At 35.4% G+C, this 24,815-nt stretch overlaps 2 protein-coding genes, 1 long non-coding RNA gene and 1 pseudogene across 4 annotated transcripts; 1 reads left to right on the top strand and 3 right to left on the bottom strand.

Annotated features, from left to right (window-relative positions):
* Positions 1 to 3,106: 3,106 nt before the first annotated feature.
* On the bottom strand, positions 3,107 to 4,182 carry LOC122275699. The gene has a single exon (XM_043084872.1). The coding sequence runs from the start codon at positions 3,978 to 3,980 to the stop codon at positions 3,414 to 3,416; it is 567 nt and encodes a 188-aa protein (XP_042940806.1). The 5' UTR covers positions 3,981 to 4,182; the 3' UTR covers positions 3,107 to 3,413.
* Positions 4,183 to 5,298: 1,116 nt separating this feature from the next.
* Positions 5,299 to 8,100, bottom strand: LOC122275698 (annotated as a pseudogene).
* A 9,647-nt stretch (positions 8,101 to 17,747) lies between these two features.
* LOC122300129 (protein FAR1-RELATED SEQUENCE 5-like) lies at positions 17,748 to 18,998 on the top strand. The gene has a single exon (XM_043110555.1). The coding sequence runs from the start codon at positions 17,748 to 17,750 to the stop codon at positions 18,996 to 18,998; it is 1,251 nt and encodes a 416-aa protein (XP_042966489.1).
* A 3,316-nt stretch (positions 18,999 to 22,314) lies between these two features.
* On the bottom strand, positions 22,315 to 24,723 carry LOC122275719. Of its 2 annotated transcripts, none has more exons than XR_006228675.1 (3): positions 23,074 to 24,723; positions 22,802 to 22,974; positions 22,315 to 22,720 (listed from the first exon to the last, which is right to left on the bottom strand). It is a non-coding gene; the product is annotated as an uncharacterized LOC122275719 (long non-coding RNA). The 2 variants fall into 2 exon arrangements; XR_006228676.1 differs by having other exon boundaries at positions 22,820 to 22,974; positions 23,074 to 24,720.
* Between the last annotated feature and the right edge of the window lie 92 nt (positions 24,724 to 24,815).

Raw genomic sequence — 24,815 nt, forward strand, 5'->3', positions numbered from 1 at the left:
CGTTTATGAGGAATAAGCAGCTCTCTCTCTCTATATATATATATATAAAGGAGTTTATTCCATTTCAATATGCATGGCGCTACCCGCGTTGTTATCATTACTAAGTATTTAGAAACATTGCTGCAATTGGAAAAAAAAAAAATTTAAAATAAACCAGCAAATTGATATGTTTTTATATCATAATATATTAAATATACTTTATAATAAAAATAATTTTACAATCTAATGTATCATATCAAATTAGGTTAATTTATAAGTCTATTTTTATAAAAAAAATTTATAATTAAAACATTTCTTTGGAGCATTGATGTTCGTAAGGAGAATCTGAACATAAAATAATGAATAGTGTTTATGCTTGCATGCCTGTAATCCACGGAGTAAAGTGGTTATTACTTATAATTATCTTGCTTTTAAGTAAAGCTGGCTGACAATATTAACAAACAGGCATGCATGCACAAACTAGCAAAACTGCTTTTTAAGTAAAGATTAATATTATGTCAGTGGAATAAATTGTGATCACCCATGTATCTGTTGTTGGTTCTCATTTTTTACACCTTTTCTATTTATATATATATGCCTAGCTAGCTCATGGGTTTAGGTTGGGGACCTTCCTAAGGCCATTTTATTTGCTCAAAAGCTATGATTATTATAGGCATGTGATTATTAGATCACTTTTATACGTATAATTTATGAAGTTTAAGTGACTTTATGACTATAAATTATCGGAAGAAATGCAGAAAGTTTCTGTGGCTTCAAGGAATCATAAGTTAGCGTGCAAAGTCCCACCCACCCCCAACGCCTTTTGGATGGTTTTTGTGGTGGTCCTTCTGAAGTTAATTAATTAATACCTCTTAACTTGATGACATTGACAAAAACAGAGTTACTGTGCCAACCAAGTTTGATTGTGAGTGTACCTCTAGTGTAAATTGTACTTTTTTTTGTTTTAAATATTTTTTTAAAAAAATAAATAAATAAAATACACAAGCAGTCAAATTCAACGGCCAAACTGAGGGTGCAATTTTGGTGTAATCCCAAGTTTAAACAAAAGAAAAAATAAAAGGAAAGGAAAGATAATATGGAAAAATGGCGAGTCAAAAGTAGCACAACTTGCACCCTGCAAAAACCAACCATAAAAAAGTACATCCGTTTGCTTCCTAATCCCACCATTTATTTATTTAATGAGCGAATTAAGGGGTTTGTCATTTAATCTATTCTATAAGTTTGGAGATCATGGTTGTTTAATCCATTTTATGAGTGCTTTTTCATAATTTTTTCTTGGGTATTCTCATCTTAATAAGTTTCCAATGATTCTTGCTCAATCTCCAGAGCTAGCAGAATCCCAAACTCAATTCTGTGTTTTTATATCATGTTTGAGCTTTGAAATCTAATTTCTGTGGTAAGGACTTCACAATGTTGCAACTTTAAAGGCTGCAAGTAGTAGCACGGCCAGCAGGACCGTGTTAAGGCAATTGGGGAACCTTGACACCTTGTCCACCCGTAGGACAATATCTGAGAGCTTGTTCAACTCTCAAAGAGGAGCAAACCAGTCACAGGTGTGGGACTCGGTTCCTGTCTATAACACACGGCCTCATGGGGGGGGGGGGGGGGGGGGGGGGGGGTGGATGATGAAGCAAATGTAAAGATACACAGAGGCAACATGATCGGAGAGTGCATCGATATTCGATTGTACATGAAGGCTGGGGTTGCATTTTCTTATCACATTCTTCCCTGATAGACTGGAAAAGAACAGAGGATAGATACTGTTCACCAATGCTGAGGAAAAACATTTCCTCAATTAGTTGATAAAAGGCAGTTGGGACAAAGGTTATTTATTTAGAATGGCAACTATATATTTTTAACCGCATGTGCACAACACATTTAGCTTTAGCTAATCCCTGTTGGTAATTAAGTGCCAAGTGCCTAGAAGAGAACAAAGAATCTAACATCGTTGTTCTCCAAGCTACAAATAGCACAATTCAAGATGCGTTGGTGCGAATTAAGTCTTCTGACAGTTCTGGTTGCTGACAACAAACACTTGAGAAATTGCTGATGTTGGGAACCAAAGTTTTTGGAATCGAGTTGTTTAAGATACTTGTCCCTCGTGGGAAACCAAGTTCATATGGAGTTTAACATGCAAGATATAACTCGGTTGCAGGAAACAGTCCACCACCAATCAAGAAAACAAACCAATCTATTAGCAGCCCCGTAAGTGCTTGATCAGAGTTTGACCCACTGCCACAAAAACAATGTCAATCCCACAGACCTGAAAGGATTATTCACATGTGACTGCCCTTGTTTTTTGGCCCCACCAACACAACCAAAAGCATGGGTTTAGAACAAATTATCAAAGAAGAATTAAAAATAAGGCCAACTATCAGTAAACAATGTCAACAGTAGTTGAGAACCCACTCTACAGGTTAAAAATGGCACCAAATATTAAAACCCCCAAAACTAGACTCGCTAGCTTTGTGGTCCTCCCAAAAAGACGAGAGAGTTCGTTCATCTGAAAAGGTAGCTTTGGCCACACTTGGTAACACTCTCATTGCAACTTGGAATCCATCGTCTTTTTCTTTTGGTCAACAATGTTATTTTACTTGTAAAAGCTCACCATCTCCACTGAACAAACTGGATAAAATGATACCCATCAGTGACTGCCACTTCATATCTCTAGCAAAGGACTATAAACATACAAAGGTTAAACCAAATGAAATGGGAATGCATGTCCCAAAGCTTAACTTCACAGTTCAGCCTAAACTCAATATTGACCAGCTCATTCCTTAGCTGTGCGGTTCATGGTTAACAAATCAAGATGTTTCTTTCCCCTTAATAGTAGTATTCGTTGCTTGATGACATGCTTTACTAAAATTTCATGTTTGTCAAAACGTTGATCAGAAAACTCCAATCATTTGTGTCAGGATTATGCATCTGACTAATGCTCTCCAGACATATATATACACTAGCACAATACCTTCCTCGTCCACCACAAGTTAATTACAATAGCTTTACATTTTATATTAATCAAAGAGCCCATAATAAAGCACTGCTACACTCAAATTGTTACACAATCGACTTCATCTAAGATGTAAGCTATCAAAAACTTGACAACTAAAAAATGTAAATTGATATTTTTCTTAGATATGATGTGCTAAAAAAATATGATAATTTGGAAGTACAGAATCGAATTCCTCCTCCGTCTCCATGAATTCTAGAAGAGGTAGTAGCAATAGAGAAAAAGAACCCAAACAAAAGATTACAATATTGCAAGCAATTACAACTTCATAAATTGAATTAAGCTAGCACTTAATTTTCTTTGAAATTTTTTTTACACAAGCGTAAATACGATGGATGTGCTTATCTACTTATCCGATACTATCAAACGAAGGTAGAAGCACCAACCATCCAGAAAAATAACTCTAAACTTGGAAAGGCCATGGCCAATCCTTCAAGTCCTCTTCTTCATGAACTTTCCCATTTCTGTCAATGGAATTACCTCCAGACCCGTCTCCTTCCAACAAAGCATAGTATCTCAGCACGAATGCAAGTGTCAATACTACCCACTCCAAGCAAAAGATCACCGCACAAAGCCCGCCAGCCAACTTTAAAATCACAGCTCCATCTTCCTCCCTAACATAAGATCTCAGACTTGCTAAAACATCTGTCGTCCTAGTAAATATAAGCACCGACACAGAACCTTGAAATATTGCAGTCAAGAAACTGACCGCCATGTGGACCGCATACCATTTGTTAGACCCGGATGTGGGCACGGTGCAACCGCATATGGCTCCGGCAATCGTGAATGCATGTAGGAGAATGAGGAGAAATCCACATGCCGATGGGAATAAGCGAAGAGATATGGTGAGGAAAATGCAACTAGAGGCTGCACCCAAGAGAATGTAGTTGCATAGGAGGAAGATATTGTGGGTCTGGTAGTGAGATTGAGTCACAGAACAAGATTGGTTCTTATTGATCGAGAAACCCATTTGAGAGGAAAAAGAAATCCCAATTCCAGTGATTGAAATCAGAAGAAGGCGGGGTTATTGTAGGATTTCTGGAAGAGATTGAAGCATTAATGATGGAAAGATCAGAAGGAATGAGACTCTTTATATGAAGGTAAATGTGGGGTAACGATATTATATTCAAATTTGGTTGCTGGGAGATTGTAATCCTTACAAGTCGTTCACAGACCGCTACAAGTATCCAACGGCTAGTTCTCCCGTTACAAGTTTTGAACTGGAAATAGTTGGATCAAGACGTTGTTATTTTTCTTTTTCTTAACAGTAGAGCTCCAAATCATCAATAACGTTTTGGGGAAGAAAAATCAAACAAAAAGGAGCACAAATGCTACCGTTGTAATGGGCATATTTGTCAAAGCAACCCAATTATGCGGGTTGTATTAGGGAAATGCTTCCAATTTTCCAGTTGGGGCCATCTCCTGTTGATCCTATCTCCATATTACAACTTACAAGGGTCCTAAAGAAACCATTTGAGGATTTTCTGCAATAATTTCTCTTGATTCCAGGTTTTTATTCGAAGAAAAGTATGTAGGATTGTACACAGTCCTTTTTTTTTTTTTTTTTTTAAATGGAAAATTGACTTCATTCATTCATGAGAGATAAATTACATTCATGACCGGATATATACAAGAAAAATCACAAATCACAAGCCAACTATTGTGTTTGGAACTCCACCAGTATACAATTTCCTTTATGACTGGTATAGTCTTAACTGTTGTTGTAGCTCTCTACAGAAAAACCGTCTAAGAGACAGTACTTTGCCAAAAACAGATACTCATACCCCACCCTCCATAAGAGGAGATGACTTAATCTCTACGAACAAAACATCCAAGAGACAATTGTTTTTTTAAAACTAAACAAAAGGAAACAATAATGAAAGCAGAAAGATAGGTGCGAAAATGACAAATTACAATTTAGATATACTCTAGTAGACTTCGAAATCAGCCATAATAGTCAGATCTAAACTATCTGATCAAGTGATCTACCACTATCTTCCCAACGATCGGCCTATGAATCATCTTGTGCTACTCATACCTCACAAGAGGTGCCAAAGAATTGTAGATCCCTTTTTTCAGCTTTGAAGAAAGCAAAATAAATTAAGAAAAGAAGAGAAATGAAGAAAGGAGAGGGAAAAGAGGAAGAGGGAATGAGGGATGGAGAGAGGAGGGAAGGAGAGGGGAAAAGGAAGAGAAATGAGGGATGGAGAAAAGAGGGAATGAAAGGGAGAAGGAGAAAAGGAGGAATCCTCCTCCAGAGATTTGGAGAATTTCTGAGAGAGAGTTCGAGAGGGAGAGTGTCAGCACTAAGATTTCAGGTTCCAGGAGTGTACACAGTCTTGGGCACATTTGCAGATGCCAAAATAAAGGTGGTAAGAATATACCAAAATGTAAGAACATTACTTTCTAAAATTGATGATAAAAATACCCACTTAGCAAAAAATAAAAGAATAAAAATACCCACACTAAACTCGGGAATTACAGCAGAGATACAACCTCTTCAAAGTCTTTTTAAGGCATTGAAACTTGAAAGGCATTTGAAGAGCCAAACTATAGGTTGAGAAACAGTCAATAAGGCACACGTTCTTTTCAAGCTTCAATTCTTAAATCTCCCCTAGATAAATCTGTTTATCACTACTGCAAGATCTAATAATTGGTTCACTGGGATGAAAGACACACTCGTTAACTGATCCAGTGTCGCCAGGGAGCTTATACAGGATGCGTCGAGAAGTCATATCCCATATGTAAACCATCCGATCTGAACTCCCTGCAGTGACTTTGCTTCCATCAGGTGACCAGCTACATTTCAGCAAGTTTTTCTTGAAGTTGTGTTGGTGCCCTTCCATTACCTTCACACATCGATTTTGCGGAGCATATGGACGCATATCCCATATGCAGAGCTTACAGTCCATACCATTCACAAGAAGATAAGAGCCATCAGGACTCAACTGCATACCTGTTATCATATCTTGATGTCCGAGAGGAGTCATGGTTACTTCACCTTTGTGCAAGTCCCAGACCTTGATGTCATTGTCGATACCACCTGTGAATATCTTGTCAGATGCATCTGAGAAACTGACAGCTGTGATTTGATATTTATCTGGAAATGTCTGAACGGCACCCCTCTGCCGCATATCCCACAGTTTGGCAGTTCCATCATCGGATCTGCTGACAACCAGTGGTGCCGAGAAGGACAGCACGAATTCACAAACGAGGAGTGTTCTGCCATTTTCTTTATTTGTTTCCCTGTTTCAACATCCCATGCCCTCAGAGTTTTGTCAGGACTGGCTGATATTACCTGGGATCCATCAATAGTCCAATGTAGATCCACAACTGCATTCTTGTGTCCTATTAAGAACCATGAAGTTCTTGCAATCCCCATGCACACTCCAAAGAAAAATTTCTCTGTCATGGGACCCAGATGCAATGACTGTTCCTGATGGATTGAACTTCATTGTGTATATAGCGCTCTGGTGACCCATCAGCAACATGACTGGTGATTCCAAACTTGAGGTTCGCTGTTTTCCGTTTGGCCCAGGTGCTTGAGGACTGCTATAAGGGATGGTAGACCATTCCATTGGCCTTCGACCAGCTGTAGACAAAGCATTTTCACCTCACACTGGAACAACTGCCATCTTGTTTTCTACTTTCTTTAACAGGTAAAAAATCTAATCTCTATGAAGCTAATCCTTAAACAAAAACTGAACAAATTAGCCATCCATGTAAAGCACAGCAGGATGAAATAGTTTAACTGATTATCATGACTACAACCTATAAAACCTTGAATTTGGAATTCCCGAACTCCACATCAGTTTACAGAAGAATATCTGAAAACTAAAAGAAGACTCCCCCCCTTCCAACCCAAAAAGAAAAACAAATCCTCATTTGACCAACCCCATTTACATACAAATAAACTACTCTGATCTACACTTTGTTTTTTTTTTTGAGACAGAGTCAACTATCACTGCTGCTGTTTAACATCACACCAAGATGGCAACAAAATCATTTTTATGCTAATTCCATTAATATAGGCATTAAATTCATGTATATTAATGATGATATAGTTAACAACTAAAGGAATCAGAAAGCATTCAGATTCATCAAATTGGCACCAATGTTTATTCTTCTGTGTATAGGTATGCCCCAAAGTTATCGCGGCAAAAAAGACCATGTTTGAGTTTGATTGGTGCATGCAATCAAATCTAAACAAAAGTGGCCTCAATGTTTACACTCCTATGAATAGGTATGCTATCTCATCATGTGCAGTATAGTATGTACCTAGCAAGAGCCCATGGGAAACTCATTTAGGGCATCAATAAAATTGGGGTCTTGTCCTGTTAAAAAAAATAAAAAACACCAGCCTACCCATTTGGGGATTAGAGAGATGGGGAAGAGGGAGGAATAATTCATGAATTACATATTTCTTTATAACCCTTGAGACAAGGACCAAGAGAAGTAAAACCTACCACGATTAAGTATAAGTAGAATGTGATAAAGAGATGAAATGGAGATTAGGTTAGAGGTTGGATTCAAATCTTACTAATTATTTATACTGAGTACAATTTGAACCTAAGATCTATTGTAACCATTGTCTTAATTAAGCTTCACTTAGGTTAGGCAAAGTTTGAAGTGATTTTATGTTCGAATAAAACCACTTGGGACACAATTGATATATGAATTTATTAAATATTTGCGCAAATACTTGGTTTTAGGATTTATTGCAAGATTATTGGAATTATTAGTCAGACAAAGAAGTATGAAATTAAAATATCTCCTAACGGATGTTTGAACGTAACAATTCATTATTAGGGAATCGTTTGTCTAATAACTGTGACAGTTCCTGTCTCATTCTTTAAGCCTTGATGAATGATGATAAGCGAATGGAAAAGTCTAGTTACAAGCACATTTGTGCACTAATATGTGCACCAATTTATTGTGATTGGTCAAAAAGTAGATTTTATTGAAAACAGTGTTAATTTAAATTTTAAATATGAAAGAATTAGTATTAGTACGCAGATTAGTACGTGAGTTTGCTTGTATATAGCAAACTCTAAGCGAATAACCACAATACATTTGTAAACTCGTAATTGATATAAAACCACAATACATTTGTAAACTCGTAATTGATATAAATGAATACTTTTTATGAATGTGTATGAGCGTCGCTTTTTACTTCTTTTTATTTTCTTCTGTGCGTGTGTAATCAGGTTTCAATAAATTGTAAAGAAAAAGGGAAAAAAAAAGGGCTTCTGATGCACTAAATATGAATTATATCTATATGATCAGAATTCCTACTTTAGTTTCTTCTCTTTTCCGTGTTCAAGATAACCCATAATTTACTCAGAGAAAGCCGAAAATCCAACGATTTTTATTTTTATTTCCATACGCTAACACTTTACTCGGTAACCAAATGGACCACTAAGACATTAAAAACATACCAAGAAAGGAATTCTAATGCACCTACGAAAGTTAATTCAAATTCCCAAATAATAAAAACACGCAGAGTGTCCGAACCCAATTTCCGGAAAGGAACAGAATGGTAAGCTGAATCAAGTTCGTCCATTTTAAACCCCATCACGCGAAGCTCTGATTTTACAGAAGCAAACTAGAAAAATGATTACAATATCGCACGAAAATAGGATGCAGATAATTATAGAAAATGAGTTTACCTCGCACAGACTTGCAATAAACCCACCCTGAAGGGTTCCTTGTTTTTTTTTTTTAACCGAGCGGACTCAGCGGAGGGTTCTTCTTCCTTCGTTCCGTCGTTGGTGAGGGAGACAAATGATTCAGATTTTAGCTATGATTCAACAAGACGACGTCGTCGTTTCATTGAAATGCTCTTCATTTTCACTTTGTTTAGTTATTAAAAAAGGAATGCTACATACAGTCGTGGAATTGTAAACACCACATAATCGCTTTGAAAAAGAGTAGAGTCTATGATTAAAAAGTTAGTTTTTTTTTCATGTGGGTCCCATATTAATTCATTTTTTTCAAAGTAACTGCACGCCGCTTGCACAACCACGACTGTAAATATCATTTCTCTATTAAAAATAAATAAAAAAAATCTATTTATCATTCAAACAACATACATAATTTTTTAATTTTTAATTTTATCTTATCAAATGCATAGTGTATAAATAATGAGTAGAAAAACTCAATTAATTTAAGAACAATAAATTTAAAAAATTTTAAAATAAAAATAAATGTAATCTGTAATTTGTAGAGATGATAAGTAATATAACTATTCAAAAAAATTTATTTGCATGCGGAGACACATTTTTATAATCACTAATATGATAGTATTTAATTTATAAAAAAAATTCAAAAAATAAATACTACAAACCAAATAAATAGCATGAAATACTAAATATATTATTGTTATAAAATATTGTTACACGAATTAATTTTATTTTTATAATTATTCAAATTCTCCAGCAAGTTTAGGCACTTATTTGTAACTTCTGAAAATAAAATTAAGAAAAATAATAAAACAAAAGAGAGACGAGGAAAATAGGAGACAAGTGGCCATTTTCAATAGGTTGAATTTAAGATATTTATTTAATTTTAATGTAAACTCTGAACATAATAAAGTAAAATGACCCTTAGTTAATCTTGACTCTCTAAAAAAATTATCAAATAATATTTTGTAAAAGACGAGGCCATTTGATTTGGTCGAAAGAGTTATATATAAAAGAAAATCACAATAGTGTGTACAAAATTAAATATAGAGTTTTTAAATAACTAAATATGTGAAGACTCAATACTCGAACTTTTATGAAAGAGTCATGATTGGTTATCCAAAATTATATATGGATGATGACATGGCTTTTTGCCAACAAATCAAGATATGTCGGCCAATCGATGCTTAGACTTAAGGGCAATGCTGAATCCGTTTAAGTATCTTGCTCAACTTTTTATTTTTTTGAATTTTTTTATAGAATGATTAATAAAATTATGTTTAATTATATTATGAATTTTATTCATTTTTTAAAAATATTTAAAAGTGTTAAAAAAATGATATGACAAAAAATAAAAAAAAATAACACTTTTAAATATTGTTTTCAAATCATTTTTTAACACTTTTAAATATTTTGAAAAAATGAATAAAATTTACAATATAATTAAACAACATTTTCTTAATCTTTCTGTAAAAAAAAATTGAGCGAGACAAATGAGCATGATCCCTATCATTTCCCTAGACTTAATATTTTATTATGTTTTAGTTTTTTTTTAAATAAAAATTATATCTATAGTCACTTTTATCTATGCATTTATTCATTACTAGGTGAAAGTAACGTGCAATGCACGTTTGCTTAGTTTATATTTAATTTTTTTGTTAAGAATTAATTTTTTATTAATAAAAATGTAATATTTTTTGTTAATTAAATAACTAATGATGTAATATTTATATAATTAATAATTACACGTTGTGATATATTATAAAAAAAGAGTATTAATAGAATCTATAGTATGATCCTAAAAATTAAATAAACTATTAAATTTAATTATTTTACATTTTTCTTTTTTTATATAAAGAATAAATAGAAATTTTAAATCACATATATAAATTTATATATAAATTATAATTTATATAAAATAATGTTATATTATAATTTTCATGTTATATAATTTATTACTAATCTACTTCTCCAGTTGATGAAGTAGGTTCTTAGCATTGACAGCTTTCTTATATGACCTACTGCTTATGTTCATAAGCAATATTTATTTAAGTGATTAGCACATATACTAATTTAAAAAAATAATATTAGATATAATATTAAAGTGTGCAAGTCTTATATATATTTTTTTAAATAATAGAGTTTACTTAAATAAAAGTTTTTAATGAAAGCTTTGTATTTATTCATTTTTTTTAAATATGCGAATGATAAAAAATAGAATTCAGATTTAAATTAGTATTACAAATAAATGCCAATATAAAAAAATTAATGACAGAATATTTTACTATAAGATTAAATTGCCGTGTCATATATATAATATATATCTGTATCATGAAATTTAAACAATTTATTATAAAATTTATAAAATATCACAAGAAAAAATCTACTATAAAACAAACTTTATAAAACTACTAAAAAAAAGGCAAGAAAAAAGCCTAAAAATAAAAAATTCCCACATTTGTGGCAGTTGAAAAACCCCAGATTTCCAACCAGGAAATGGTCCTCAGCTCAACAACTTTTGCAAATATGAGATCGATGTTGGAAAAATTGAAGAAATTTATGGAGTTAATGTCCTTATGATCATTGATTTAAAACATCTGGGTTATTGAAAGCTAGCCTTTTGAAATCATTAAAATAAAGTAGTGCAAAGTTAAAAACCTTGATTGTGGAAAGGGTTTCCTGGACCAATATAGAAGATGGCTCGCCCACTTGATTGAAAGCTCCCTTGCACTCAACATGTAATGTTTTTTGCCTGTTGATTTGTCTATTGAGAAGATCTGCATCATTTAGAAGAAAAATAGTAACATTTTTTTTTTCACTTTCTGGATATTTGCTTTGATTTCCGTCTTCATGTAGTGCCCTATGTAAAGGCCAGATGTGCATCTACAGGTTGTGGAAAAAAATATTAACTTTTAAAACAGAGGTGAAGAGGGAGAGTGTTGTTCTTGAAACCGGAGATGGAGATCGATGGTTTCAAAGGTTTCTCTCACCGTAAAGACCCACGTATCACGACCCAAGTCTAAAATCTTAACGTCAAGAGTATCATCTACCTTTACAATTCCATCACTACCATCCACGCCGATCAACTTGCCAATGGAACCTTGTAGCAAACCAGCCATGATCTTGATCTTGTCATTTTTCCTTGGTGCCACCACCACCATGTCATCAGCAAGGGCTGTTACTGTTTCACTGTTCCCACTTGACCCAAGAACTACCCGGCATCAGCCATCCGGGAAGACATAACACTTAACATTATTAATATATACTACTACCGTCTTGGGTGATCCGATTAACATGTTAAAAAGTGAACGATTTAAGATGGAAAGTTGATGGTATCTGCTCAAGGAAGCCCTTCCATGGCTGTTTTATCTATAATAATACCAAACAATTATTCGGACCCTTACAAACCTCGAGTACTTCCAATTTTCTTAGTAGAAATATTATAATGAGCATTTGAGAAGACATACCACAAGCACCTCTCAGACAATCCCCACAACAGATTCCTCCCCAGACCTACGCACACTAACCAGTATGTCTGGCATAAGGAATACTTCATTGTCCTCACCTGCAAATGCATTGAAAAGTTAAATAGACCTATACAAAACAGAAGTACAAAAATGTTCGATAATAAGAACTATCGAGGGCTGATATAGGACTGCCATGTTAAAGCTTTTATGGAAAGTAATTAAAGATAATGGGTATATTTGTACTCAATGGTTGACTGTAATAATCACCAAAGACATCCTATTTTGGTGCTAATGTTCCATCCAACAGCTCTTAGTCTTGGAAGAGTGCCGGTAAGGGAAAATGTGGCTTATGCTATCAAGTGTCAGATATGTAATGTGGATAATGTTGCTCATCCACATTTTTTACTTTCATTGTTTCATACTATATCAAATAAATAAACATAATGTTGATGAAGTATGAATCAGTGATATTGTCAGTGGCAGTAGCTTAGAACTGTCCATAACAGCTTTGGATGTGAAATGACTATTCTAACCTTTCTTTCTTTCTTTTTTTATTGGCATCGGGTGTTCAGGAATAGCATCCCGACTAATCCTAGGATGCATAGGCCCTCAGCAAGGAGTTTCCCGTAAGTGACTATTCTAACCTAAACCAGTCTCTCGGACCCAGCTCTCCTAAGCAATAATAAAAAAATGGACATTGGAACCTTCCTCCTAACAAAAAATGGCTGCTCGATCTTCCAGCCTAACCAAGTAGTTTGTTAAAATATGTATATATTTTAACAAAGTGATGAAATACCCTCTCCGACAAAGCGATGAAATGGTTCTATAAAGTTTAAAATGAGGTCTACCGCCACAAGAAGCACAAGAATTAGCGAATCATGCATATGTAGTCTTGCCACAGCAACACCATGCGATCTTATAGTGTGAGCGACCAATTGAACTTCAGGCATTTTTCACTGATATGAGGGCAAATTAATATGTTATTTAATGAAATTAAAAATTCAAAGCACTTCAACTGAGCAAAAATATGAAAAAAGAAAAAATTACAAATAAATAATATACAGTAATAAATGCTAATTATAATACTAAATCTTCAAGCTTTTGAAAATGGAAGGAACAAAAAGGGAAAGGAAGAAAACTATTTCTTTGTTAGACTACTATACTCATATGATAACATTCACTCATTTCCAAACAGTTTAAGTTCAAACTGTCTCCACTCTTCATTCTGCATTTTATTTAAATATTCTACGTGTCCAATCTCACTTGTTGAGGGAGAGTTTGGAGCTATAAGTGAGGGGCAGTGTGTGAATATTGATTAAATGATTAAAATCGTCCCTTTCCCAACTACTTAAATTTTTTGAGACATTGGTTATTTAACACCTTTAAATACATGAAAAAAATATGATAAGAACAACCAGGCTAATATCTGTTTAGAAGTAAATTAAAAATAAAAATAAAAAAATACTCCGTTTCGAACATAATCTACTCCCAAATGCAAAAGGCTTTTCTTAGGACAATCGTTTCCAACATGTAATGAAGCAAATGAGTACAGTAACTCCGAAACCATAACTCAATGGAACAAAAAGGTCTTCAAATGGATTCTAAGGTGGCATAGATCCACAAGCAAGTAGAAAAGTAAAAGGGTATTTTAAAGGTTCTAAATGAACTGGAATTGCTGCCTAAATAGTTTCAATTAGCATCTAACCACGTACAACAAGACCCAAACCATAGGTTGTACGAACCATAGGAAGCCCAATATCAAGTATAGATCCACACATCGCATGGCTGACCTAAATCATGGTCAAGATTAGGTAGGATCATGAGTAGACCGGTCCCATAAGTCCAAAAAACAAGGCATTACTCAAAGGGAAATTTGATAACTAAACAGCCTGAACCTTTGAATGTGAGCCTCGTTCAATTTGGTCATTTATGTGGATCAGACTGTAAGTAGTGGGAAGAAAAAGACCCAAATAATTAGGGCAATTCCTCATTTCTAGAGGTTATACGTGACCCAAATAATTATATGTTTCCCAGTTTTGGCAAACAAATACAACATACTCAATACATTTGGAAAATTCTCTGATTAAAATATCTCGATTAACATATAATTCACCACTGAAAATGAAATACACAGGTTCTACTCATTAACTTTTTAATTTCAAATTCCCACTTGTCTCGGGTTGCAATGAGATGGTACATAGCTCTTAAATTCAGTTAGGGTTACGCTGCTCATGGATGCTTTCAAGTTGAGTCAGACCAACCCTCACTACCCTTTCGTTGGCTAAAAGAAAATTCTAAGCATCAATATAATTCTATGTAAGCCAAAGTAAAAAGTCGAGACAAACCTATAACAGGAGACATAGCATCCAGAGCACCAGTTCCTGGAGTAATTGGCTGCCCTCCAGACATACCGAGCTCTGTTTCTATACAACAAAAATAGAGCACGGTAAGCCTCTCTCTCTTCCACTCTCGCTCTCAGACTCTTCCCCTCTCATCATTTTCTCTCTCTCTCTCTCTCTCTCTCTCTCTCTCTCTCTCTCTCTCTCTCTCTCTCTCTCTCTACGAGTACTGTGCATAATTAATTGACAGCTTCTTTTCACAAAATAAGGACGGACGTCCATAATTGAATGAAAATTTCAATGTGAATTAAATTTAGAGTTGTTCTACGGAACAACAACTGTACAGCTGCATACCTGCACACCATATGTGGCTTCCCCCCCCCCCCCCTTTTTTTTAAAATAATTCAAAACGTGCATTTTTAGAAAATGGAATACGGTTGGTTGGTGTTTTGCATTTCGAAATCCTCCCTCCCGCGAAACCCCTCCCCGCGACACACCCCCTGCTCCGCCCAGCGCCACCGGCGACGCCGGCTCTCCGCCCAGAAACACCGAGCATCACCACTTTGCTCATACGAAGCTGCCGCTCCTCGGGAAATCCTTTAACAAGCAAATGGTGTAAAAATTAGACTGCAAAGTCATTGAAACTCTCTGGCCGCCGGCGTTGCTCATACGAAGGTAACAGAAAGTTTGTGAAAAGTGAACTTTCATATGGTTACATTCATCGTGTAGTTGGATATGTGAGTTTTGGGTTTTGTGAGATGGATATTTTGGATTAGGGCATGGATTAAAAAAAAAAATTGCATGGCTTTTGACTGCTGGTTTTGAGCTCTGTTTTCAAGCATCTCTTTCAAACATTATTTGATGTAGGCTGATTATCTGTATTGCTGAGGAATTTTTTGCATCGTCATTCACCACTCTACTGTACCCAAATCTGTGGTCTTATAAATAGAAAAGAAGGAAAAAAATCGAGTGATTCATGGAACATCATATAGCTCAAGCCTCACAAATATATGCATACAGTTCATATATCTCTCTGTGAGGAAATTTCCCTTTTTGTCTTGACCATGGGAACGTACGTGAACCCTTTTTGCTTGCTTTTCTTGCAATGCAGCTTCCTCTGGTAATGGCAGGTCGGTTACAACTCATTTTCTCCTCGTTTCCTAGCTTTCACCTCTTGTTATTGCTCTTTGTGCGGACTGTCATTCAAAGAAGCTACATTTATTTGTTTCTCTATTTTTTTTATTCATTATATTGTTTATGTCGGTGGTTTACGTGGGCTATCTTGGTTAAGTGGTGATTCTGTAAACGGGTTTTGATTTATGATTTATTCTTAGAGTTTGTGCTACAGATGCTCTGAGTTTCATCAAGAACATAAAGATAAGATATTCATTTATAAAAAAATATAAGATGTAACCAAAAAATAAGACGTAAAACCATAATGTTTTAACAACAGTCTGGGTTTTAACAAGATGTAACAATCCCATATTCGTGGACAATTGAACTTCTGTATATTGTGTCCTGCCCAAATCCGTCCTATACACAAAATAAAATTAAGATATTCATTTATAAAAAAATATAAGATGTAGCCAAAAATTGATACTGCTACCATAATGTTAATCTGTCTTTCTTATGTGAATTCAAATTCGTCATTTACTTTTAGCATTTCCTCATTGATTATGCTTATTGGGGATTATTATAATGAATAAAAATAATATTAGCTTTACATTTGGCTTATTGGGTTGGATCTCATTCGGCTTTGATTTGTATGATTATATATGTAGCAGTTATAGAGTATGGTTCATTATAATGTTATTTTGAATGCATAGATCATGCAAATAAGAGAAGGGAACCAAGGTTCAGCTTACCTTATTGAGAACTTTGCAGTTTTGGTCAGACAAAATTTTCATATATTGATTTATAGTGTTGAGATTTTAAAAAAAATATTTAAGGTCTAGAAATTAAAAATTTTTCTGCAGTGGTCATCATTTGAAGTTCTGAATTGAATGCTAGTCTTGTTTCATAGTAAGTATCACCATGACTTGGTTATGAAATTATTCAAGAACTACTTCCATTCATGCAATAACTTAATTTTAGTGTTAACTTTGGGTCCTATATGCTAGTTGCCAAGACTGATTCCAGGCCAGTTGTTTATTCAAATGTGATTTCAGAATTTTGGGAATCAGGCAGTTGCTATTTTTCTTGTTGTCTTCAAGTCCACTGAAAGTTAACACTATTCTCTTTAACTTGCTCTTTCTGTGCATGTTGTGAGGCAAGAGCTCCATCTTGGATTTCCCAATTAAGTGTATAACCTGATTTAGAAATTCTTTGGTCCTAGTATTTTTATTCTTTTTCATAGGTCAAATGGATAAATTTAGAAATTGTGAATAATATCCAAATAAACAGTATTGGATCTTTACCCTTATTGAGAGGTTGCATTAATAACTCCCACTAGCAAAAAATTCTATTTGTAGCAATAATATTTTCACAGTTATTCAAGTATGAGATTCTATATTAACTGTGACAGTTTAATAAACTTTTTCTTCTTTTGTGCAGTCTGAAATAAAGCCTCAGAAGACTGACTTAATTTTAGTGTGATGAGGGAAGAGGAAGATAGAATGGCACCCAGACCTTCGACGTCGACTTCACAGCCATTTTACACGCATCAAAATTTATTTGGATCTCCAAATGTCGACCATGTGAGTAGGCAGGTTGATGTATTATTTTCTATTACAGTGTGTTTGACATTCTCATGCATCTAACTAATTGCATAATGGCAGCATCCTCACGAGATTCTGTACCCTCCGCCGAGTAATTTGGAGGATTTTATTAGAGTTGAAGATTCATTCCGGGTATATTTGAGTTTGTTATCCAAATTCGAAAAATCTACATGTTACTTAATTTGTTTAATGTCATTTCATTTTTTCTAATGAGTGCTGCTATCCAACAAATGCCACCTTATAACCAGTACCAGTCGTCAAGTAATCCGGAAGACATGAGGCAAGAAACGCCTCCCGCGTCAATGACACCAAATAGTGTAGAATATGAATTTGAAGAAAATGTTGGAAGTTGTCATGATGCTGATGGTATTATACTATTCCATTCTATGTATTTAATGATGCTAATATTGTATTGATGCTAATTCATCGTTATGTTTCTATTCATAGAAATTTTCTTCGACATAAATGAAGATTTAGAGGGTAGCACTGTTATCCCGGATGATTAGGTACAAGTTGAACCACCAAGATTTGGTATGGAGTTTGACAGTGAAAAAGAGCTTATTGCCTACTATAAGCTCTATGCCAAGCAAGAGGGTTTTGGCGTAAGGACACAGAGGACTAAAAGAGACGATGATGGGAGGCCTGTGTATCTGACTATTGGTTGTGCCCGTGGCGGAAAGTACTATCCGAAGCCAAACACTAATATCTCGAAGCCACGAGCAACAACTAAAACGGGTTGTAAGGTGAATGTAAATGCAACGTTGAACTGTCATGAGAAATGGGTTTTGACAACTGTAGAAAATTCTCACAACCATATTACTTTGAGCCCCAAGAAAAGTAGACTATTGCGGTCGCACAAGCATCTAGATGAATATAGTCAAAGGATCCTCGAGCTGAATGATAGAGCTGGTATACGAATGCACAAGAACTTTTATTCTCTTGTTGTTGACGTGGGGGGTTATGAGAATTTGGCTTTTCAAGAAAAAGATTGTAGGAATTATATTGACAAAGCTAGATATTTAAGGTTGGGTAAAGGAGGTAGCGATGCACTTAATGAGTATTTCAAAAGAATGAGAGATCAGAACGATGGCTTTGTTTTTTACATGGACGTGGATGATGATGGAAGGCTACGGAATGTGTTTTGGGCTGATGCACGTAGTCGAGCCGCCTATGAGTATTTTGGAGACGTTGTATCGTTCGATACAACGTACCTAACAAATAGGTACGGTATGCCTTTTGCTCCATTCGTTGGTGTTAACCATCATGGTCAGTCCATACTATTCGGGGCGGGATTGCTATCAAGCGAGGACACACATAGTTTTGTTTGGTTGTTCCAAATGTGGTTGGATTGCATGAAGGGTAGGGCGCCCAAAGCTATCATAACCGACCAAGATCGAGCGATGAAGAATGCGATTGCAACTGTATTCCCTGAAACTCACCATAGATATTGTTTATGGCATATAATGCGCAAACTTCCAGAGAAGTTAGGATCGCACGCCAAATTCAACAATTTTTTGAAAACTGACTTGCAGTCTGCATTATATAATTCACATACCACCACAAAATTTGAGGAGAGCTGGGGTCAACTACTTGCAAAGTATGATCTGTTCGGCAACAATTGGCTTCAGTCCTTAGGAGAGGTCCTTTTGGGTTCCAGTCTTCCTCAAGAGTGTATTTTGGGCTGGAATGAGTACAACGCAAAGGTCCAAAAGTATGAATGCATTTTTTTACGGGTATGTCCATGCTGGGACGACGTTGAAGGAATTTGTCGACCAATTCGATAATGCTCTTAGAAAGAAAGTGGAGGTCGAGACAACTGCTGATTTCAATTGTAGCAACCAAACTATCCCCTGCGTCTCTCCTTTCAACATTGAGAGACAGTTTCAAAAAGTCTATACCAATGCAAAGTTTAAGGAGGTCCAACGAGAGTTCATGGGCCTAATGTGTTGTAATTGTTGGTTGGTAAGCACACAATGTTGCATTTTAACATTTGATGTGTTGGATGAAATATCGTTTGATGAGCAAACCAAAAGGGTTCATTACTCAGTTTACTATAACGAAGATGAGTGTGAAGTAAAATGCACTTGTGGATTGTTTGAGATGATGGGGATTATATGTAGGCATGCATTTAGAGTTTGTCAGTTGAAAAATATTAATGTGTTGCCAGATGTATATTTCCTAGATCGATGGAGAAAGGACTTAAAAAGGCATTACACACTAATCAGAAGTAGTTATGATGACGTGCGGGGTAGGTCAGACACGCATAATTACGAGCTGATGATCCAAAGATGTTTGAATTTAGCAGCCAAAATATCCTCAAACACTGACAAAGTCCATGCATTTCTGCACTATGTTGACGAGTTTGATAAAACATGCATCGGTTCAACGTGTGACTTGACGTTCCAATCAACTCAAGCGAACCCAACGGTGGAGAAAGATAAGGGTAAACAGATTTTAAGCCCTAACGTCATTCGAGGGAAATGGAGACCTCCAAAAAAGAGAAGGGTTCCAACCGTGGAGAAGATGGCAACAAAGAGAAAAAAACAGGTAAAAATTTAAAAACACCTAGCCTACTTGATATTTTGTAGAAATTCATTCTAATATATGGAGCATTTCTTTGGAACTTAGACTTGCAGGAAACTCTTGGTAGATGAAAGTGAATTGGGTGAAAGCCCGGGATCTCAACCTTAACAAACTTTATTTTTGTAAAGGGTGGTAGTAACATTTTTGGTAATTCATGAACTTTTTTTCATTTAGATACCTAGCCTATTTAACAATTTTTAGTTAATACTTGATGGCATTTCAATCTCCCTTTACAGGTTGTAAACATTGATTTTGTGACAAACCCTGCTTTTTTGTGAAATGGGTGTTGGTGTAGATGAGGGAGGAGCTTACTGATCTCGATTGCCCTTTGGACAAGTAAGAGCTCAATTACGCCTCAACATACTGTTTTTGAATCTGCATTATAACAGTATTTTTGGAATTTACATTTGAAGATATATGCATGTGGGAAAACCTTGATAACATTTTAACATTTTTTCCAGGAACTATTGAAAGCTTCCTAGATGTTGCTGGGCTTTACTTTGCCCTTTGTCAGTTGAAAATGGCTCCAATATGGCACTTGATATGTGAGAATGAGAATTGCATCAGCTTACTAAAGGTTAGAACATGTTACTGCAAAATTTCAGTGTTACTGCAATAGAAGACCGTCTACATGTGAATATCTATTTTTGAGACATGCCCTAATTATGTTAGTTTTTATGCTAGTGATGAAATAGATACTGCTGGTATTCTACCAATTCACATCTAGAATTTAGCTTCCTGTTTTATGCTACATTAAAAAAAAAAAAATAAGTTTCTATTTTATTAAACTAATCATGAACTTCCTATGAGGTGGTAGCTTTAGAAAACAACGTACCTAACAAACAGCTTTTCTTACCTGGATGAAGCTTCTACTTGACCAGGGAGTATCCAGTTGGCAAACTCTGTAGCTTCAGAGGTTAGTCAATGTTGTATTCCGAGAGTGGGATACTTTTCTCATAGACAAGTTAAACTTCTTGCACATTTCTCATACTGGCTTACTCTGCAATAGATAACCAATGGATGCACCTTTTTCATTGAGTTTGGCTGCGATCTATAGCAGTTGATTCTACTAAGCTGTGATTATTACTTACTATAATCAGTAGGTCTGGGTATGAGAAAGTGGAAAGATAAGGGTTGGGTATGAGAAAGTGGAAAGATAAGGGTTACTATTTTTAGAAACCAAGATATTTGCATTGGCACCTTTTTATCAGTATGGGAACAGATATTTGCTGGGCTTTACGTGTTATTTCGAGAGGAATAAATGCAACCTACAGTTTGGTTATGGGTTCACACCTGACTTTCTGGTGTCTATTTTTTTCTGAATCATTGGCACCTGTAAAAAATAAGTGCATGAAAAGAAGTATATATATAGGTAGCTGTAGATTAAAAACTTCCAGATTGGGTACGTACGTACTTGTATATGCCATCCAAGCTATGAGCTTAGACAACCAAAGATTCTCAATAGAGATACCAACAGCAGTGGTAATAGAGATACCAACAGCAGCAGTAATGCCAGAAAGTCCTAGCTACCTAAGATTCTCAAAGTGGAGCTTATTGTTTGTATTTCTTGAAATTTAAAACACTTGGTATATATCAATATTAATATTCATATTCCTAACCAATGTTGCGTGGAATAAATCTAGAAGTGACAAAATAGGTTGTGTGGAATATCTATTCTTCATTGATGGTTACAGCATAATATACTTCCATTCATGAAATTGTGTTATATAATCTAGAAGACAACGGGTTGCCAGAAAGTCCTTACATTTATGCTTTGATCCCTTTATAGGTCTCGGTGATCAATTGGAGATGTCTATCCTCGGAAACCTGAGTTTAACAGTCTTCAAGATTTCCTGCAGTACAGAGAGTGGGATTCAGTCCGAATGGTTGGTATGCTGCCACTTTATAGATCTCAGTTCGAGGAGGTTGCACTGAACTGAAGAGCTATTAATTTTTGGCCAGATTTTGAATGGTTACATATAATGACCATTCATGTGATGTGCCATACGGAATTTGTATATATTTAATTTTAAGACATTGTAGGACTTTCTTGTACGAGGACCAATGGGTATGCATACAAATCTGAAATATTCTCTTGTTGACACTTGAATGGTACTTGATGGCTGAGTAGTATATAATGGCCAGTTGAATGACTTACCATAATTGTATCGTTTGACTTTTTATGTATATATATTGTATTGATTCTACCATATCCACAAATAGAATGTGGGACCGGACCATCAAGATGCTATAATATGGCAAACACAGTTTAGCCATTGAAGTTGATAAATGCAGCAGCTTACAATAATCAATCGAAGACCTTCAGAATGTTGCTAGTTATTCTGATAAATCCAAAGTGGGATAACTCCACCTTCTCCAAAGTCCATAAATCCACCTTGCCCTTCAAATCAGATGAGTTTCAAGTATGGCCAAAAACAATACTTGAAGTGCATAAAAACTGAATGTAAATTAAAGCCATCCGTGTTTTGAGCAATGTCACTAAACAACACAACTATTAAAGTCTACAAAGACAATTTAATTGCACAAAAGTTCTTCTTTACATGGTCAGGTTAACACCAATCAATTTACATACATGGTCTTGGTCCATAAACCATGTGCACTTCAAAAGAACCATGCAAAACCCAAAAGAGTTCATACACCGTACTTTACATAGAATTTATCCGAACCAAATAAACACTATTACAAATGTCAGAATCCAGTAGAAATACAAAAGTTTTCGCTTTTGCTTTTTCAGATTCTTTGCTATTTCTCTCACTTTATCTTCCCATTTCCGAACGGCATACTCACGCTCTAATACATCATTCCACGAAATACTTGTCGCCTTATTCTCACGGGCACGAAAATTTTGCTCAAGCAAATGAAGTATATCGGCCCATCCAAAAAAATTACACCTTGCTTCTCCCTACACAGTATTAAATCCCAATTAATATGATAAAATACAGAACAAGCAGCAAACCATTAGGCACAACAAAACAAAGCAAACCATTCAAATTGCTTTTACCGTTTTATAGTTTGGGCAAGCGAAAAATCTCATTCCAGAATTTTTCGACGTGTGAGATGTCTTTAGTGGTGTTTTCAAACCACACCAACAAGTTGGAGATTCCATGATCCATTCATTAAGTACAGATGATGATTGAGATGCTAACATTATTGATTCTGAAAAAGCAAAAAAAAGTTATGCGTGTGAGAAGTCGAACTCAGGGTTCTATAGCAAGAAATAATATTTATGAAATAGGAAAAAAATCTACATGTTACCACTAAACTCTGCTGGTTTTTTGGAGGTTCTTTTCCTGTAGTGCAGACACTGGGAACTTACATTCCAGTGTTTTAAATCATCAATACATCATTACGTTAGCGCGGAGGGACCTGCATGAAGGTTTACGACTCGAGCCAATTGAATAACAGGATAAAAAAAACAAATCCCAGAATTTCTTATGATATATGAGAATTAAACTACCATAATAGAGGTCCAAGAAAAATTCTGAAAGAATAGTTAGAAATTAGACAAAATAAATGAAACATTATGATATATGAGAATTACACATATCAAGTGCCATATGTGCTTGCATTTTATTAATGAAGTAATAGTTTATCATGAATTACATATCAATGTAAGAACCTTCAAATATCAAGCCTAACCTAAGAATTTCAGTATGTGATTCAGGAGCTTTATTATTTTTATTTTTTGATAAGTAAAATCGTATGTGATGAAGGAGCTTCAACTTATAACCTGGATAGCGAGTAATAAAGCTAAGATTCTTGTTATCTGACTGTTTTCAGCATTTGCAGTTCCTGAAAACAGCAAAACACGCAACCCTAGAAGTCAAATTCCTAAAACAAGATCTTTCACGTGAACCGGTAAACCTAGCTTGCACTGGAAGGAGCACAAAATTCGTGTTATGCCACAAGCCAGTGTTATGCCACAAGCCAAAGCCCCACAAAATGGGACCTTCGAGACGAACAACTTCATAGTGTCAACTCTTAAATTAGACAAAAGCCAGTTCTGAGACACAAACCCAAACCAAAACCTTGCTGAGCCGGAATTAGTAACTGTAATCTCAAAGTCCACAAAACAAAGAACCCCCAGAAGCTAACATTTACATCAACTACTCTAAAACTAAACTTACGAGGCAAAAGCTAAGCTTAAACTGAGATGAGCCAACTTACCAAAACCACTCAAAAGACTTTCTACCGAGTTGCTCTAAAACCCAGACTCCCAAACTTATGAACAGGTCCGACCCAAACATCGATACCCAGACAATAAAGCGACCAACTTTTCCCTCACAGAAACACTACAGCTGGAATCCAAGGGAGTGAAACAAGGAAAGCAAAAAGAAAAAGCATTAAACATGGAAAGCAACAAGAAAAGCATGGTTACCCAGATCGTGTCATAGAGGGCTTCGGGACCCAGGGGTTGGGGACTAATCTCCTCGGGAGGTCGTGGTGGGGAGGGTTGAGGTGAGGTCGGTGGTTGCTTTGCTTCGAAGAAGACGAGGGGGAGAGTGGGTTGAGAGTGATGGTAGGGGGATGGAACGAGGGAGGGAGCGCCGGCTACGGAGAGAGTTGCTCGAGCTACATTTGGCAAAATTGAAATGTTTGCCAATACTGAGGGAGGGAGCGGAACCTGGGAAGAATTTGGGGAGAATTTGGTCATTTCGCCCATGCCACGTGTGGTGTGTGTCGGCTGCTCCCAAATAGGGGCTGCTCCCAATACTTTTTCTTAAATTTAACTCCGTTAATAATTTTAGTTAAAAACCACAACTTCCGTTAAAATAACAAAAAACCACAACTTCTGTTTGAGAACTTCCGTTAAAACAATAAATTCTATTTTATAGGCACTTTTTATATATAGAAGATATTAATGTAATTAGTTGCATCATTTTTTTAATATAAAATAACTGTTTTAACTAATCATATCAATTGAATTTGCAAAAAATATACAAAAGTCACTGTATATAATAAAACTCTTTTTTAAAATTATTTTGATTTTCGCTTCA

This window comes from Carya illinoinensis, chromosome 1, assembly GCF_018687715.1.
Source record: "Carya illinoinensis cultivar Pawnee chromosome 1, C.illinoinensisPawnee_v1, whole genome shotgun sequence".
In the NCBI taxonomy this organism is placed as follows: domain Eukaryota; kingdom Viridiplantae; phylum Streptophyta; class Magnoliopsida; order Fagales; family Juglandaceae; genus Carya; species Carya illinoinensis.

Bases quoted from the DNA above. Each gene is read 5' to 3' on its own strand.
- LOC122300129 (XM_043110555.1), top strand. From the start codon at position 17,748: ATGGAGTTTGACAGTGAAAAAGAGCTTATTGCCTACTATAAGCTCTAT.
- LOC122275699 (XM_043084872.1), bottom strand. From the start codon at position 3,980: ATGGGTTTCTCGATCAATAAGAACCAATCTTGTTCTGTGACTCAATCT.